This window comes from Phocoena sinus, chromosome 11, assembly GCF_008692025.1.
Source record: "Phocoena sinus isolate mPhoSin1 chromosome 11, mPhoSin1.pri, whole genome shotgun sequence".
NCBI lineage: Eukaryota > Metazoa > Chordata > Mammalia > Artiodactyla > Phocoenidae > Phocoena > Phocoena sinus.
In genome coordinates, this window is record NC_045773.1 from 39,215,918 (window position 1) to 39,229,076 (window position 13,159).

The 13,159-nt window shown below is 56.6% G+C and overlaps 2 protein-coding genes across 10 annotated transcripts; one reads left to right on the forward strand and one right to left on the reverse strand.

Annotated features, from left to right (window-relative positions):
* The first annotated feature begins 731 nt into the window (after positions 1-731).
* On the forward strand, positions 732-4,932 carry DALRD3 (DALR anticodon binding domain containing 3). 5 transcript variants are annotated; one of them, XM_032648614.1, is made up of 12 exons: positions 732-787; positions 2,217-2,512; positions 2,637-2,893; positions 2,978-3,057; positions 3,140-3,268; positions 3,577-3,647; positions 3,741-3,802; positions 3,914-3,996; positions 4,087-4,269; positions 4,346-4,459; positions 4,549-4,617; positions 4,700-4,932. In XM_032648614.1, exons 3-12 carry the CDS (start codon positions 2,677-2,679, stop codon positions 4,817-4,819), a joined length of 1,128 nt encoding a protein of 375 aa, XP_032504505.1. In that variant the 5' UTR covers positions 732-787; positions 2,217-2,512; positions 2,637-2,676; the 3' UTR covers positions 4,820-4,932. The 5 variants fall into 5 exon arrangements, with proteins under 5 accessions (XP_032504505.1, XP_032504504.1, XP_032504506.1 ...); XM_032648613.1 differs by lacking the exon at positions 732-787 and adding an exon at positions 1,275-2,135 and having other exon boundaries at positions 4,328-4,459; XM_032648615.1 differs by lacking the exon at positions 732-787 and adding an exon at positions 1,722-2,135.
* WDR6 (WD repeat domain 6) lies at positions 4,483-13,098 on the reverse strand. Of its 5 annotated transcripts, none has more exons than XM_032648607.1 (7): positions 12,840-13,098; positions 6,304-8,785; positions 6,115-6,198; positions 5,901-6,017; positions 5,684-5,802; positions 4,995-5,590; positions 4,483-4,864 (listed from the first exon to the last, which is right to left on the reverse strand). In XM_032648607.1, the coding sequence occupies exons 1-6, from the start codon at positions 12,937-12,939 to the stop codon at positions 5,130-5,132; spliced, it is 3,363 nt and encodes a 1,120-aa protein (XP_032504498.1). In that variant the 5' UTR covers positions 12,940-13,098; the 3' UTR covers positions 4,483-4,864; positions 4,995-5,129. The 5 variants fall into 5 exon arrangements, with proteins under 5 accessions (XP_032504498.1, XP_032504502.1, XP_032504503.1 ...); XM_032648611.1 differs by having other exon boundaries at positions 4,995-5,347; positions 12,840-13,033; XM_032648612.1 differs by lacking the exon at positions 12,840-13,098 and adding an exon at positions 12,311-12,580 and having other exon boundaries at positions 4,995-5,347; positions 5,684-5,823.
* Positions 13,099-13,159: the final 61 nt, after the last annotated feature.

The following is a 13,159-nucleotide window of genomic DNA, read 5'->3' on the forward strand; positions in this document are numbered from 1 at the left end:
CCCGCGCAGGTTCTGGCATCTCCGCGCGCCCACCGTGTGTTGGCCTCAGGGGCACATTGCCGCGTCTGCCACCCTCGGGACGGGGCTGGCGGGAGGCTCGACACAACCGAGGACGGTCGCAATGGATTTCCGGGAGTCCCGTCGCTGCCGTGCGGGCCCATTGGGCCCCTAGCGCTCCGGGCACTGGCAGCGTCACCGGACAAAGGGTCCCGGGTGCCGGGGTGTCCCCGAGTAGGGTTTACTTCCCCTCCGATCCCACGGGCGCGCTTCCCTCTTGGTTGATCCCGAAGCCCGCCCCGCCACTGCAGTGGCCCTGACTGCATGAGACCAACAGGACTAATCCTATCCCGCGGATCTAATCCGGATCGGGACCTGGTCCCGGGGAAGGCCCCCACCACCCATATTGTTTGGGGGCCTAGGTGAGCGGCTCGTTCCCACTAGACCTGGTTTCACCTCCTGAGTCCGCCGACTGGGAGTGGGGGGTTTTGATCTGGCCCTAGGGCGAGGGATAACCCCCTCAACCCGCGCCCCCCCGGCTGGACAGCGGGCAACGGAATCCCAAAAGCAGCTGTTGTCTCCAGAGCATTCCAGCTGCACTTGGATTTCGTTCCCTGCTCTCCTGCCTGAGCAGCGTCCTGACCCAGATGGAATGGGCTAGCCCCTGATCCCCAGACATACTTTATTGGGTCGCTCTGGTTTCCGTCCCTCTCTCAGGTGCACCCTCAGGCTAGAAGTGACAGGCGTAGACATCGGAGAGCCGAGGCGGTGGTCATCTCTGGAGCCCGAGGTACCATTGTCAAGGGAGGGAGGACCCAGGGCCTCCGTATAGGGCTGCAAATGGCGGTGAGTCCCCCAGGGCAGCTCCAGCCCGCAGCTCGCTAAAGATCGCCTTTCACTTCCTGGGGTAAAACCACCCCCAACCGTCTTCATGCACCCAGAGTAGCTGAAGTCCCCAGCTCCGCCTCGGGGCCCCCAACCCTGTTAGCAGCTGTCCCCGGGTCGTGCGCGTGACGCATGGAAAGCGCTTTGGAATGACACGATCACTCCCGTTGAGTGGGCATCCAAGAAGCCATCGGGAATGTCGTGTCCGCCCAGTGCTCTTTCGGCACTTCCCAGCAGGGCCTTGCAGCCCTAGACCAGAGAGGGGCCTTGCCAAGCTTTTGCTGCGCCTAGACTTCTCTCCTTTCTGAGCTCTGGTTATTCTCACTGCTCCAGGGCGGAGATCAGGGGTTTGCCAGTGATCTGCTGCACAGCGCTCTACGGCGTTAGGTTCAGTCCCCACTAAAGAAAAGAGAAAAGGGTTATCTAAGTTACAAGTGAAGACATTCAGGAGCCCTGGTGGGACAGAGGAAAGAGCATTCTCACTGGTAGAGGAGTGGGGTGCTCAGAGAACTGTTCTTAAGCTGGGTCTTCTCATGGTCACGCTGTTTATTTGACCCACAATGGCTGGTTGCCTAAACCAGGAAGTGGGAGGATCCATCAGTGGGCATTTTTTAGGAATAAAGACAACCCATATGTCAAAGGAAGGAATGCTTGCAAATAACCCGAAACTGGAGAACACAAATTCTCTTAAAAATGTGAGTTTTTCAGTAGGTCATGAAAGTGGTTTTAATGTTAGCCGCCCTATTTCAGTGAGAATCCACTTGGGACTTTTGCCGTCTTGATCATGTGTAAATGGAGGAAATGAAACGTTATCACAAATACATAAATGTAAGACTTAGGTTCTTTCCCTGGTTGCTACTGCGGGCGACGGCGAGAGAATCCTAGGCCCGTAGCGTACCCAGAGGTTTCGGACCCGGAGCCGAGCCAGGCTGGTGGGCCACGCGGAGGCAGCGCTGGAGTCGTAGGTCGAGCGCACCTGTGCACTCACGGGCCGCAGCCAGATCCCCGCCCCAACCAATTGGCCCTCCTTGAAGTTCGACCTCGAAATTTTGCTTCCGGTTCCTTGCTTCCGGTTCTGCCTACTCCTTCCGGTCGCCATGCGCCTTGGGGTAGAGGAGACGCTGGGAGCCCTTAACGCTGCCCTGGGGCCGGGCGGCCCAGTATGGTTCAAGGAGACACGCGCCCGCCACCTGCGTGTCCGAGACTTCTTGGCACCGCGGCGCGCGCTGGAAGCGCGCTTCGGGGACGACCAGGTGGGCGCGAGCAGGGCGGGGACGTGCGGCCCGAGGTAGCTGGGAGCGCCGCGACCCGCTCACTAGCTTGTCTTCCCGCAGGTGCCCGAGCGCGTGGTTCACGCCATCGTCGGCCTGCAGGGTCCTGGCGTGGCACCGGTACTGAGCTGCGCGCCAACCCCCGCGGGGCTGGCGCTCCAGCTGCGGCGGTCCGCCGTCTTCGAGCGCGTCCTCGGCGCCGTGGCCGCCTATGCCGCGCCTACCGTCCCCGCCGCCCCGGGCCCGCGCGTCGTCCTGCACTGCCCGGCGCTGCGCGGCAGCCCCTGCGCCCTCCGCCTGAGCCAGCTGCGTGCGGTGCTCGTGGCCGACCACCTGGCGCGAGCTTTGCACGCTCACAGGTGAGCTGGGGCGCGGGCCCACAAAGGAGAAAGCGCGTGATGGGGGCCCGAGAGCCGCTGCGGGTGGAAAGTGGGGGATAGCTGAGCCCGGTGCTCGGGCTGAGGCGGCCGCCTCGCTTCGCAGGGTGAGTGTGCGCCTAGTGCCCGCTGTGCGGGACCCGCACATGCCGACCTTCCTGCAGCAGCTGCGGGTGGACTGGCCCGCGGCCTCAGAGAGAGCCGCGACCGAAGCCCTGAGGAGCCGCGCGCTTGCAGAGCTCACCCCTGCCCGTAACGCGGAAGCCCTGCCCCCTGGCGCCCTGGGCCGAGTGTACTTGAAGGAGCTGGTGGACGAACGGGGACGCACAACTGGCTATGACCCCAACCTGGACAGCTGTCTGGGTAGGACCCGGAGCCTCGCAGGGCCAGAAAGTAGTCGGGCCCCGCACTCCCCGCCGGCCTCAGCCCTGTGTGTTCTCTTCGCAGTGACGGAGGATCTGCTCGCTGTGCTGGCGGAGCTGCAGCAGGCTGTGCAGGATTGGGCTGAGGACAGCTCCCTAGGCCTGGTTAGTGACTGACACCCCACCCTGCAGGCCTCTGGCAAACCAGGTGTCTTGTGTCCCCGGCAGTGACTGTCCTACCCTATAGGCTGCGGCCCCAGATGCTGGTGCAGATAGCTGCATGGTTGTACACGTGGTGAGCTGTGAGGAGGAGTTCCAGCAACAGAAGTTGGACCTGGTTTGGTGGAAGTTGGATGACCAGGCTCCTCTCAGACAGGTAGGTTAGTGATGGTGACTCCCCACCCCAATCTCAGAGGGCCCTTGAAACCCACTTGTTAGTTGATGGGTCCAGAAGGTGATACTTGATCTTGGGGAGATGTTAGGCTTGGTAAATGGGCCTGTGTAGCAGGTGCTGGGAGAGGTCTCTGGAGGCATCATAGCCCAGAGAATATTGAAGAATAGGTTGAGGAGGCTACCCTGTGGGGATGGAGGTCTTAAGGTAAAAAGCTGGGGGAGTCCAGGAACCAAATTTAGGTTCCTGGAGGGTATCGCCAGCTGGCTGAGCCCCTGCTATCTTCCTGACAGAAGCACCTGGTCTGTGGCCCAGTGAAAGTAGCTGGTGCACCTGGCACCCTGACTGCGCCCGAGTACTACGAGTGAGTGAGGCTGGAAGGAAGGCCACCAAGCCAGGGTAGTTGCGGTGGGGGACTCTGCCCCCTGGTCCTCCTCTCACTCTTTTCAAAATGCAGGCTCCGGCATGCCCAAGTGTGCAAGGCCTCAGCACTGAAGCGCGGTAGGGACCTGGCACAAGGTGCGCCTGGGAGACCCTGGCTGTGCTTTGGGTAGGGGACGGTCATTTGCCCCCCTGCCCCCCCTCGTTCCCTGCCTGTAGAGACTGATTAATTGATCCGTACTCCTTCAGACTCAGCCTGGATGGAAATCTTCAGGGTTCTCTGTGTGGCAACCATTAAGTTTGAGATGCTCAGCACAGCCCCACAAAGTCAGGTGAGCCTGGGCGCCATGCTGGGCCAGGGCTGGGGGGGACAGGGTGTGCAGGGGCTGTCCTCCCTCTGCAGCTGTGCCCTCATTCCTCAGCTTCTCTTGGCCCTGGCTGACAGCAGCATTTCCACAAAGGGCACCAAAAGTGGCACCTTTGTCATGTATAATTGTGCACGTCTTGCCACACTCTTTGAGGGTTACAAGTGCAGCATGGAACAAGGTCTGTACCCCACTTTTCCACCTGTGAGCAGTCTGGATTTCTCTCTGCTACATGATGAGGTGAGTTCCCCTCTTGGGTAGCTGTCACATGTGGGAAGTTCAGGCCTTTCCCTCCCAGCACCCTTCTCCCCCACAGGGTGAGTGGTTGCTGCTCTTCAACAGCATCCTCCCCTTCCCAGACCTGCTGAGCCAGACAGCAGCCCTACCCTGCACAGCCCCAGGGCTCCACATCACTGCACGCACAGAGATGGTAAGGCAGAGGACACTGGGACGGACTGCACACACTAGTCTTTATTCTGGAGCACAGAGACAGGCCAGTGACTCAGTCTCTGTCTCTAGGTGTGCAAGTTCCTGGTACAGCTCAGCATGGATTTCAGCTCATACTATAACCGGGTACACATCCTAGGGGTAAGTGCACAGCAAAAGGGCATATGTGGGGGGTGCAGGGGAAGCAAAGGATGAGACCAGCAGGCCCCTTTCTCTCCTCCAGGAGCCTCGACCACACTTGTTTGGTCAAATGTTTGCCCGTCTGCAGCTTCTGCGGGCTGTGCGTGAAGTGCTCCACACCGGGCTGGCCATGCTGGGTCTCCCTCCACTGAGTCACATCTAAGGCCACAGAGGCCCCAATATCTGGGAATGTCCACAAAGTCATCAACTGAAAAGGAAAAAACCCACAGATTTTGTTAGAGACCCGGAGCCAAAATAAATTGCTTCTGTAACACAGTTTTGTCCCATTGTGGGGAGTGGGGCATATTCTTGGTCTGCCCAGGTGGCTTTCAACTCACCTCCAGCTCCTGCTCTTGAGTCAGGAGCCCGCGGCTGCCTCTTCCTCCCCTCAAGGCACACTGGGCATGGGCACAGATAGTCACTCTGTCTGTGAGCAGGCCCCATGCCCAACATGCCGGCCACCGCGGGACATCTCAGTCATACCAGTTGTAAACCTCAAGGCCCTGGCCCCCAAGAGCACAGCGGTGGCCAAACTCAGGGCTCACGGGCCAGCAGTCCATGTCGGCCACATCTGCTACGTGGTACACTGTACTGTTCATAAAGGTGGGCTCACCATGCCCCAGACGCCAGAAGGTAAGCCGTTGGTCGATGGAGGCTGAGACCATGAGGCTTGGGCTTAAGATCTTGAGGCCTGTCACATGTGCAGCATGTGCACAGGGGAGAGAGTATTCTTCCAGCACTTGCAGCTGGGGCACCAGCTCAGCACCCCCCACAGCCTCTTCCAGCTCTGGCACCTCCACAGTAAGCACAAAGACGTGGAGGGAGCCATCCTCACTGCCACTGGCCACAAGATGGCCCTCACGTGTGGGCAAGGTGTGCAGGCTGTTGACACCACAGCTGTGAGCCTGGAGAGTCAGGCAGGGGCTGCCCAGCCCTGGGAAAAGATGGTTGTCACTACCCAGCTCAACACTTGGCTGAGTGCACTGGGAGGTGGGGGGACAGCCACAGTGGCACTCTAGCTACTCACGGTAGGGAAGCCCAGGGTCTGCTGGAGGCTCCAGGGCAGGAGAGCCATGGTCCAGCACAGTGGTGAGATCCCAGAAGGCCAGGCTGCCGTCCGTGGCTGCACTGCACAGGAACAGTCTCCTGGTAGCCAGGAAAAGGCAGCTGGGTCAGTGAGGGGGATGGAAAGCAATAGGAGCCCCCACCAAACCCATGCAGGACCACCATGCAGCCCCTCTCACCGCCGCTGATTGGTTGCCTCGTGTGTGAAGGAGTGGACCTTGAGCACACAGCGCTTGTGGTGGAAGGTTTCAGCCAGGATCTGTAGCCGCTGCCCGGAGTCCTGCAAGAGAAAGAGCCTGGGGGGTGCAGAGGATGGCCCAGCTCAGAACCCATTCTAAACATCCTTACATCCTTTTCTTTTGTCTCCAGGCCCCCTGGGTCCTATAGGCTCACCTCACTGCCCCATCGCTACAGGCTGCAGCCACAAGGGGGCCAAGGCCAGGCCGGTCGAGCTCACACACAGCTAGGGACATGTACCTGCAAGGACAGTACACAGCCATCAGGCAGAGCCTGGGAGCAGCGGCACAGGGCTTGCCCTGCATGCCCCCCCACCCCATGCTCCTGTCTGACAGTGCACCTCACCTGGTCTCTGGGTCCACCTTGATCATCCGGTGCCGATTGCGCTGCCGGTCCCAGTACTCATCCAGCCGGTGAGACGAAAGGTGCATGACATGGCAGGCAAGGTGGCTTGGGGTGCTGGGGTCTGGGCTGACCATGATTGTGAAGCAGTGCATCTCAGCCCTGCCCCCCGCAGATACCACATGGGCAGTCAGGCCAGGCCGAGGATCCTGAGGGCCACCTGGGGTGCCAGTGCCCCACACAGCCACTGCACGCACCGAGGAGATGTGGTTACAGACAGCTGTAAGCGCATGGGCTGAGCCTGTGGCTGTGGGGAGTGCCAGGATACAGACGGTGGTGTCCTCGCTGCACGTTATCACAATGTCGATCAGGCCAGGGCCCTCACTACCGGGCTCCAGGTGGTCAGGCTGCATGAAGCTGGGCACCCCAAATTCAGGCCCCAGGGTGACGGTGCCCACACGCTTTACACAAGTGATCTCACGGCCATGTAGGCTCTCCCGGAGAATCACATGTGGCCGCGTGCAGCCACCAAGAGCCTGGTACAGCATGACATCCCCATCCTTAAGGTAGGCAAAAGCCATAGCTGCCTCGGTATCAGAGAAGGCCCAGGAGCGATGCCCTCCACCACAGTTGATAATGTGCAGCTTCTCATGTGACCGGGGGCTCCACACCACAAACTCGTTGGCATGGAAACCCAGGATGACCATGCTGCCATCAGCCACCATTCGGAGCCCAGCCACCCAGTTCATACCTCGACAGGATTTTTGCCTTAGGACTGGCTGGAGTTGGCCACCTCGCACCAAGAGCTGGTAGTAGGCACCATCACGCCCTGTAGTGTACACGTAGCCACCATGGCAGGTGACTGAGGTTACACCCTGTTTCCCATGCAGAGAAGGGAGGGTGGACACAGGGCCCCACTCAGCCAAGGTGTTCTCACTCCCACCACTGCCACTACCCGTTCCAAGTGCTCCAGTACCAGCCCCAACTTTGCCTCCGACCCCAAGATCCTTGAGCAAATCTGGTCGGGAGGGGAACAGCAACACGGAGCCCCGGCGGTCCCCGCACACCAGGAAGTCGCCCGGGGGTAGGAAGGCACTGCATGTGTGCCATCTCTGCTTGCTTGGAGGTAGGAGGTACCGGCAACGTTCCTTGACGAAGATGGCCTTGCCAGAGGGCGCAGCAGAGATCTCTAGGCAAGCCACCACACCACCAGGGCCCGATGCTAGCAAAAGAAGCTCCTCGTAGCCACGCAAGGCCCAGCTCAGGCTGTGCACCTTCCCATGGAACAGGGTCAGGTCCACAGCTGCAGTTGGAGTGTTGATGGGGACAACCTTGACATGACCTTCCCCATTGGCCATGGCACACAGTCCGAAGCCCTCAGGACCAGGGGCTGCCTCCAGGAGGCAGTAGGACTGGAAGCACTTGTCCTCCAGCAGCTGCTCCCAGCACTTGACCTCGAGGTCATAAAGGTACAGGGCCCCTGTATCAGTCACTGCCAGTACTCGCCATGAGCCAGCCAGCGTCACAGCCTTGAGGGCACCTGGCCTGCTACGGGATTTGAAGCAGAGGGTGGAGACCCCCGAACCCGGGTACCCACGCCCCAACAGGTGCCATAGCCGGATGCCTGAGTCATCGCCCCCAGTGATCACCCAGGCCTGTCTCTCATGAGCAGCTATGGCCCGGATCCCACGGCCCTGGTGGCCCCGAAAGGCCTGGAGGATTTCGCCTTCGTGGCTCCATACCAAGCAAACGCAGTCTTCTCCTGCACTGATAAGGTAATTTTCTAGGAGCTTGACCTGCCATACACGGGCACTGTGCCCAAAGCAGTGCCCAATATTCTGCACCCGACCCCCAGGCACCCGCAGGTCACCCACCTTCCAGATGCGAACACTTCGGTCTTCTGAAGCTGTGGCCAACAAGCCTTTGCTTTCCAGGTATGACATGCTGAAGATGACACCCACGTGCCCACTAACCCGTCGGTCGGGGGCTACTGGCTTATTGTCTATTAAAGCAGCTGCTGGGTACCAGACCAGGAGCTGGTTGGAAACGGCACCCGCCACTATGGTCAGCTCCTTCCAGGTATCTCCAATCAGACAGGCTGAGGAGAGGGTGCACCTGTCCGTGCAGGGCACGTCCTGCAGCATGCACCCTACCACAGGGTCATACAGCACCACTGAGTTGTGGCCCAGGGCCAAGGCCATGTTCCCCTCAAGCCAACGGGCATCCCAGATCCAATCAGACATGTTCCACAGGCCAGAACGCCAGAGCTCCCGGAAGCGGCCCTGTCCCCAGCCAATTTTCACAATTCGGAGTCCCTTGCTCCCAAACACCGCCACCATGGCCTCCGAGTCAAGGTCTCCGTTGGGCTCTGGTCGCACTCGGAACCCATGAATAAGATAGTGGCCAAGCAGGTTCTGCACTCGTTTCATCATCCGCAGATGTCCACCAAAATCCAAGGTGTACACCAGGACATCTGGCCCCTCACCTGGACAGAGGCAAAGAGCCGCATCAGAACCCCTCACCTAACTCTGACGAGCCATGAAGAAGAGACAGGGAGCAGGGAAAATTCTCAGTATGTAGCTTATGAATATATTAGGTCACTCAGTCCTGCAGGCTTGAACCTGGGAAAATCCTTGGTCTCACCTTCAGCTGTACCTTCAGTGCTGACTTTCTGATCCCCTCATCAGTCACCCACCACATTCAATTCAACCATGAATTCCTCAAACTCAGTCTCCTCCTCACCCCACCTAACTTCTCATGCTTCAGACAGGAATCCTCTCAGCTTTAGTCCTCAAATCCTTGGCCTCATTTACCTCTACATGCATTCTTCCCACTTCCACCTCCCCCAGGGGAGAGGCAGACCCAGTAAGTCAATCTTTCCACCTTGGGTCCACAGCAGAACCCCTCCTGATTTCCAGGAGCTGTAATGTGGTCCAAAAAAAAAAAAAAAAAATTGCAGAACATCGATTATAAACCAGACAATGAACTATATGCTGCAGTAATGAATAAAGACCCTGCTCCTGTGGATTAGGAAGACATTAAACAATATCACACAACAGATGGCTAAAAAATACATGAAAAGATGCTCAACATCACTAATTATCAGAGAAATGCAAATCAAAACTACAATGAGGTATCACCTCACACTGGTCAGAATGTCCATCAACAAAAAGTCAACAAACAGGGAATTCCCTGCCGGTCCAGTGGTTATGACTACACGCTCACTGCCGAGGGCCCGGGTTTGATCCCTGGTGGGGGAACTAAGATCCCACAAGCTGCGAGGCACGGCCAGAATAAAAAAAACATACAAATGAACGTATTTACAAAACAGAAACAGACTCACAGATTTCAAAAACAAACTTATGGTTACCAAAGGGGAAACGTGGCAGGGAGGCATAAATTAGGAGTTTGGGATTAACATACACACATTACTATATAAAAAACAGATAATGAACAAGGACCTACTGTATAGCACAGGGAGCTCTACTCAATATTCTGTAATCACCTATATCGGTAAAGAATCTGAGAAAGAATGAATATATGTATACGTATAACCTAATCACTTTGCTGTACACCTGAAACTAACACAACATTGTAAATCAACTATACTCCAATAAAATTAAAAAAAACAAACTATGCTTACAGGGTGGGGGAAAGAGTAGGGGGAGGGATAGATTGGGAATCTGGGATTGACATGTACACACACATATTTAAAATAGATAACCAGGGGCTTCCCTGGTGGCACAGTGGTTAAGAGTCTGCCTGCCAATTCAGGGGACACGGGTTTGAGCCCTGGTCCAGGAAGATCCCACGTGCCACGGAGCAACTAAGCCTGTGCACCATAACTACTGAGCCTGCGCTCTAGAGCCCGTGAGCCACAACTACTAGGCCCATGTGCTATAACTACTGAAGCCCGCACACCTAGAGCCCGTGCTCCGCAACGAGAAGCCACCGCAATGAGAAGCCCTCGCACCGCAACAAAGAGTAGCCCCCACTCACCGCAACTAGAGAAAGCCTGCGCGCAGCAACAAAGACCCAACACAGCCAATAAATAAATAAATTAAATACTTTAAATAAATAAATAAAATAGATAACCAGGGGACTTCCCTGGTGGCACAGTGGATAAGATTGCACACTCCCAATGCAGGGGACCCGGGTTTGATCCCTGGTCAGGGAACTGGATCCCACATGCATGCTGCAACTAGGAGTTCACATGCCACAACTAAGGAGCTGGCGAGCCACAACTAAGGAGTCCTGGAGCTGCAACTAAGACCCAACGCAACCAAATAAATATTTTTTAAAAAACAAAGAAATAGGGCTTCCCTGGTGGCGCAGTGGTTGGGAATCCGCCTGCCAATGCAGGGGACACGGGTTCAAGCCCTGGTCCGGGAAGATCCCACATGCCGCGGAGCAACGAAGCCCGTGCGCCACAACTACTGAAGCCCGCGTGCCTACAGCCCACGAGCCGCAGCTGGAGAAAGCCCGCGCGCAGCAACGGGGACGCAATGCAGCCAAAAATAAATAAATAAAATAAATAATAAATTTTAAAAAAAACAAACAAAAAAATACAAAAATAAAACAGATAACCAAAAAATATATAAATAAATATTTTAAAAAGTAATAAAGTAACCAACAAGGACCTACTGTATAGCACAGGGAACTCTGCTCAGTACTCTGTAATAACCTAAATGGGAAAAGAACTTGAAAAAGAATACATACATATATATGTATAACTGAATCACTCTGCTGTACACCTGAAATTAACACAACATTGTTAATCAACTATACTCCAATATAAAATAAAAATTAAAAAATAAATAGGGACGTCCCTGGTGGTCCAGTGGCTAAGACTCTACGCTCCCAATCCAGGGTCCCGGGTTCCATCCCTGGTCAGGGAACTAGATCCCACATGCAGCAACTAAGAGTTTGCATGCTGCAACTAAGAGTTCTCATGCTGCAACTAAAAGATCCTGCATGCCGCAACTGAAGATCCCACATGCAGCAACGAAGACCCAGAACAGCCAAATAAATAAATATTAAAAACAAACAAACAAACAATATCACACAAGTAAACTACATAGTTATAATTGTGGTAAGTTCCAAGAAAGAACTATATAGGTTGCTTTACAAATATAAAATGGGGGGGGTAAAAAAAAGGATACAAAATGGGAAAGTCTACTCCAGTGGTTCTCAACAGAGGGGCAATTTCCCCCCCCAGAAGACATCTGGTAATGTCTGAAGACATTTTTGGTTGTTACAACCGGGAGTTGTGTGTGCTACTTGCATCTAGGAGTGGAGGCTAAATGATGCTGCTATACATCGTACAATTTAGACAGCCCCTCACACAAAGAATGATCTGTTCCAATATATCAATAGTGCTGAGACTAAGAAACCCTGGTCTGATCTGACCAGACTGTGTGAGTGTCTGGGGAGGCCAACTGGAGGACAAAACATTTAGGCTGAGGAATCAGGGATCAGCCTCTTCTCCTAGACCACCCTCCCCTCCTACTGAAGCCTCATAAGAATTCCCTCTTTCACACAAAGTGACAAACTCAGTCTTAAAGCCTTTGGCTTGCTCACCCTCTGCCAGGAACCTTCTCTTCTAGTTTACTTCTGCGGTTCTTCAGCTTTCTGCTTAGCTATCCTCTCCTCCAGGAGCCTTAGGAGTTTAGCTCAGTGTAGGAACCTTGGGCTCCCAGAGCCCCCACACCACATCAAAATTGGGCCATCCCTCGCCCCATCCCCCACCCCCATACATCCATCCCCGTTAGGATTGGTAGCAGCTCACTCAAGGCTTGACAGCCAGTGCTCTGCCTTGGGACCCTTATCAAACTCAGCAGCACCATCATCGGTCACTAGTGGCTTCCAGTCGAGCCTCACCGCTCCTCAGGTCTCTGCCGCCTCAGATCCCTGGCCTCTGCTACCCGAGCCGACCTTCCTCGGAGGGGCATCGACATCAGACTTCCTGGAACCCAACCATCTCGGGAGAGACCTCAGCCTCCGCACTGACCTACTCAGAAAGGTCTCGTCCTCAGCTTCCCGCGACCCCATCCTGGTCAGAGGCTCTTCATCTCCACCTTCTAGGTAAGAGCCGCACCCGCCGCACCCTCACACCGGAGAGGCCACACCCCCTTCTGGGCCTTGCCCACCCCCGAAAGGCCACGCCCCGGGCTCTGGACCCGCCCACGGGGGGCCTCATCGCCGACCTACACGCCGAGCCCCCTCAGGAGAGGCCCAACCCATCGAAGCGGCCACAGGCTTCCCTCATTCCCTTCCCCTGCTCCCGCCGACCGCGTTTCCCCGCTCCTTTTTGCCGTCCCACCCGCCCTCTCCGCGTCACCTGCAGTTTATGAAAGGCCTCGGGAGCCACCTCAGTTTTTTGTTTCCTGGACTCCTCGGGCCGCGCTTCAGCCCCGCCATCTCCGGGCTCCCGCCCGCCGCCCGTCCTCCTACTCGGGGCATCCCTTTGTTCTTAAGGCCGCTCCCCAGGCGAGCGTTCAGTTTCTTCTCCGCTAGCGCGCGCCTCAACCAAAACTCACCCGCCAAAAGCCGCTCCCCCACGCACTCCAGACCCGTGACCGGGAGGAGAATGAGCTCCGAGGTTGCCCTCGGCCAAACGTAGTCCTCGTGAGCGTCCATGTCAGTCCCAGAACCGCTGCAGCTGCCACGGTCAAGAAGAGCCGAGCTCTCGCGAGACGAGCCTTCCCGCGCGCCTCGCTGCAGCTCTACAGCGCCCGTAGCAACAGGTAGCAGAGGCAGGGGCGCCTGCCGCCGGGGCCCAATGACGACGGCCCTCCGCCCCACGCCGTCCGGCTGGGATTGGCGGGGCCGAATCGCCCTCCCCCTCACGTGACGTCGC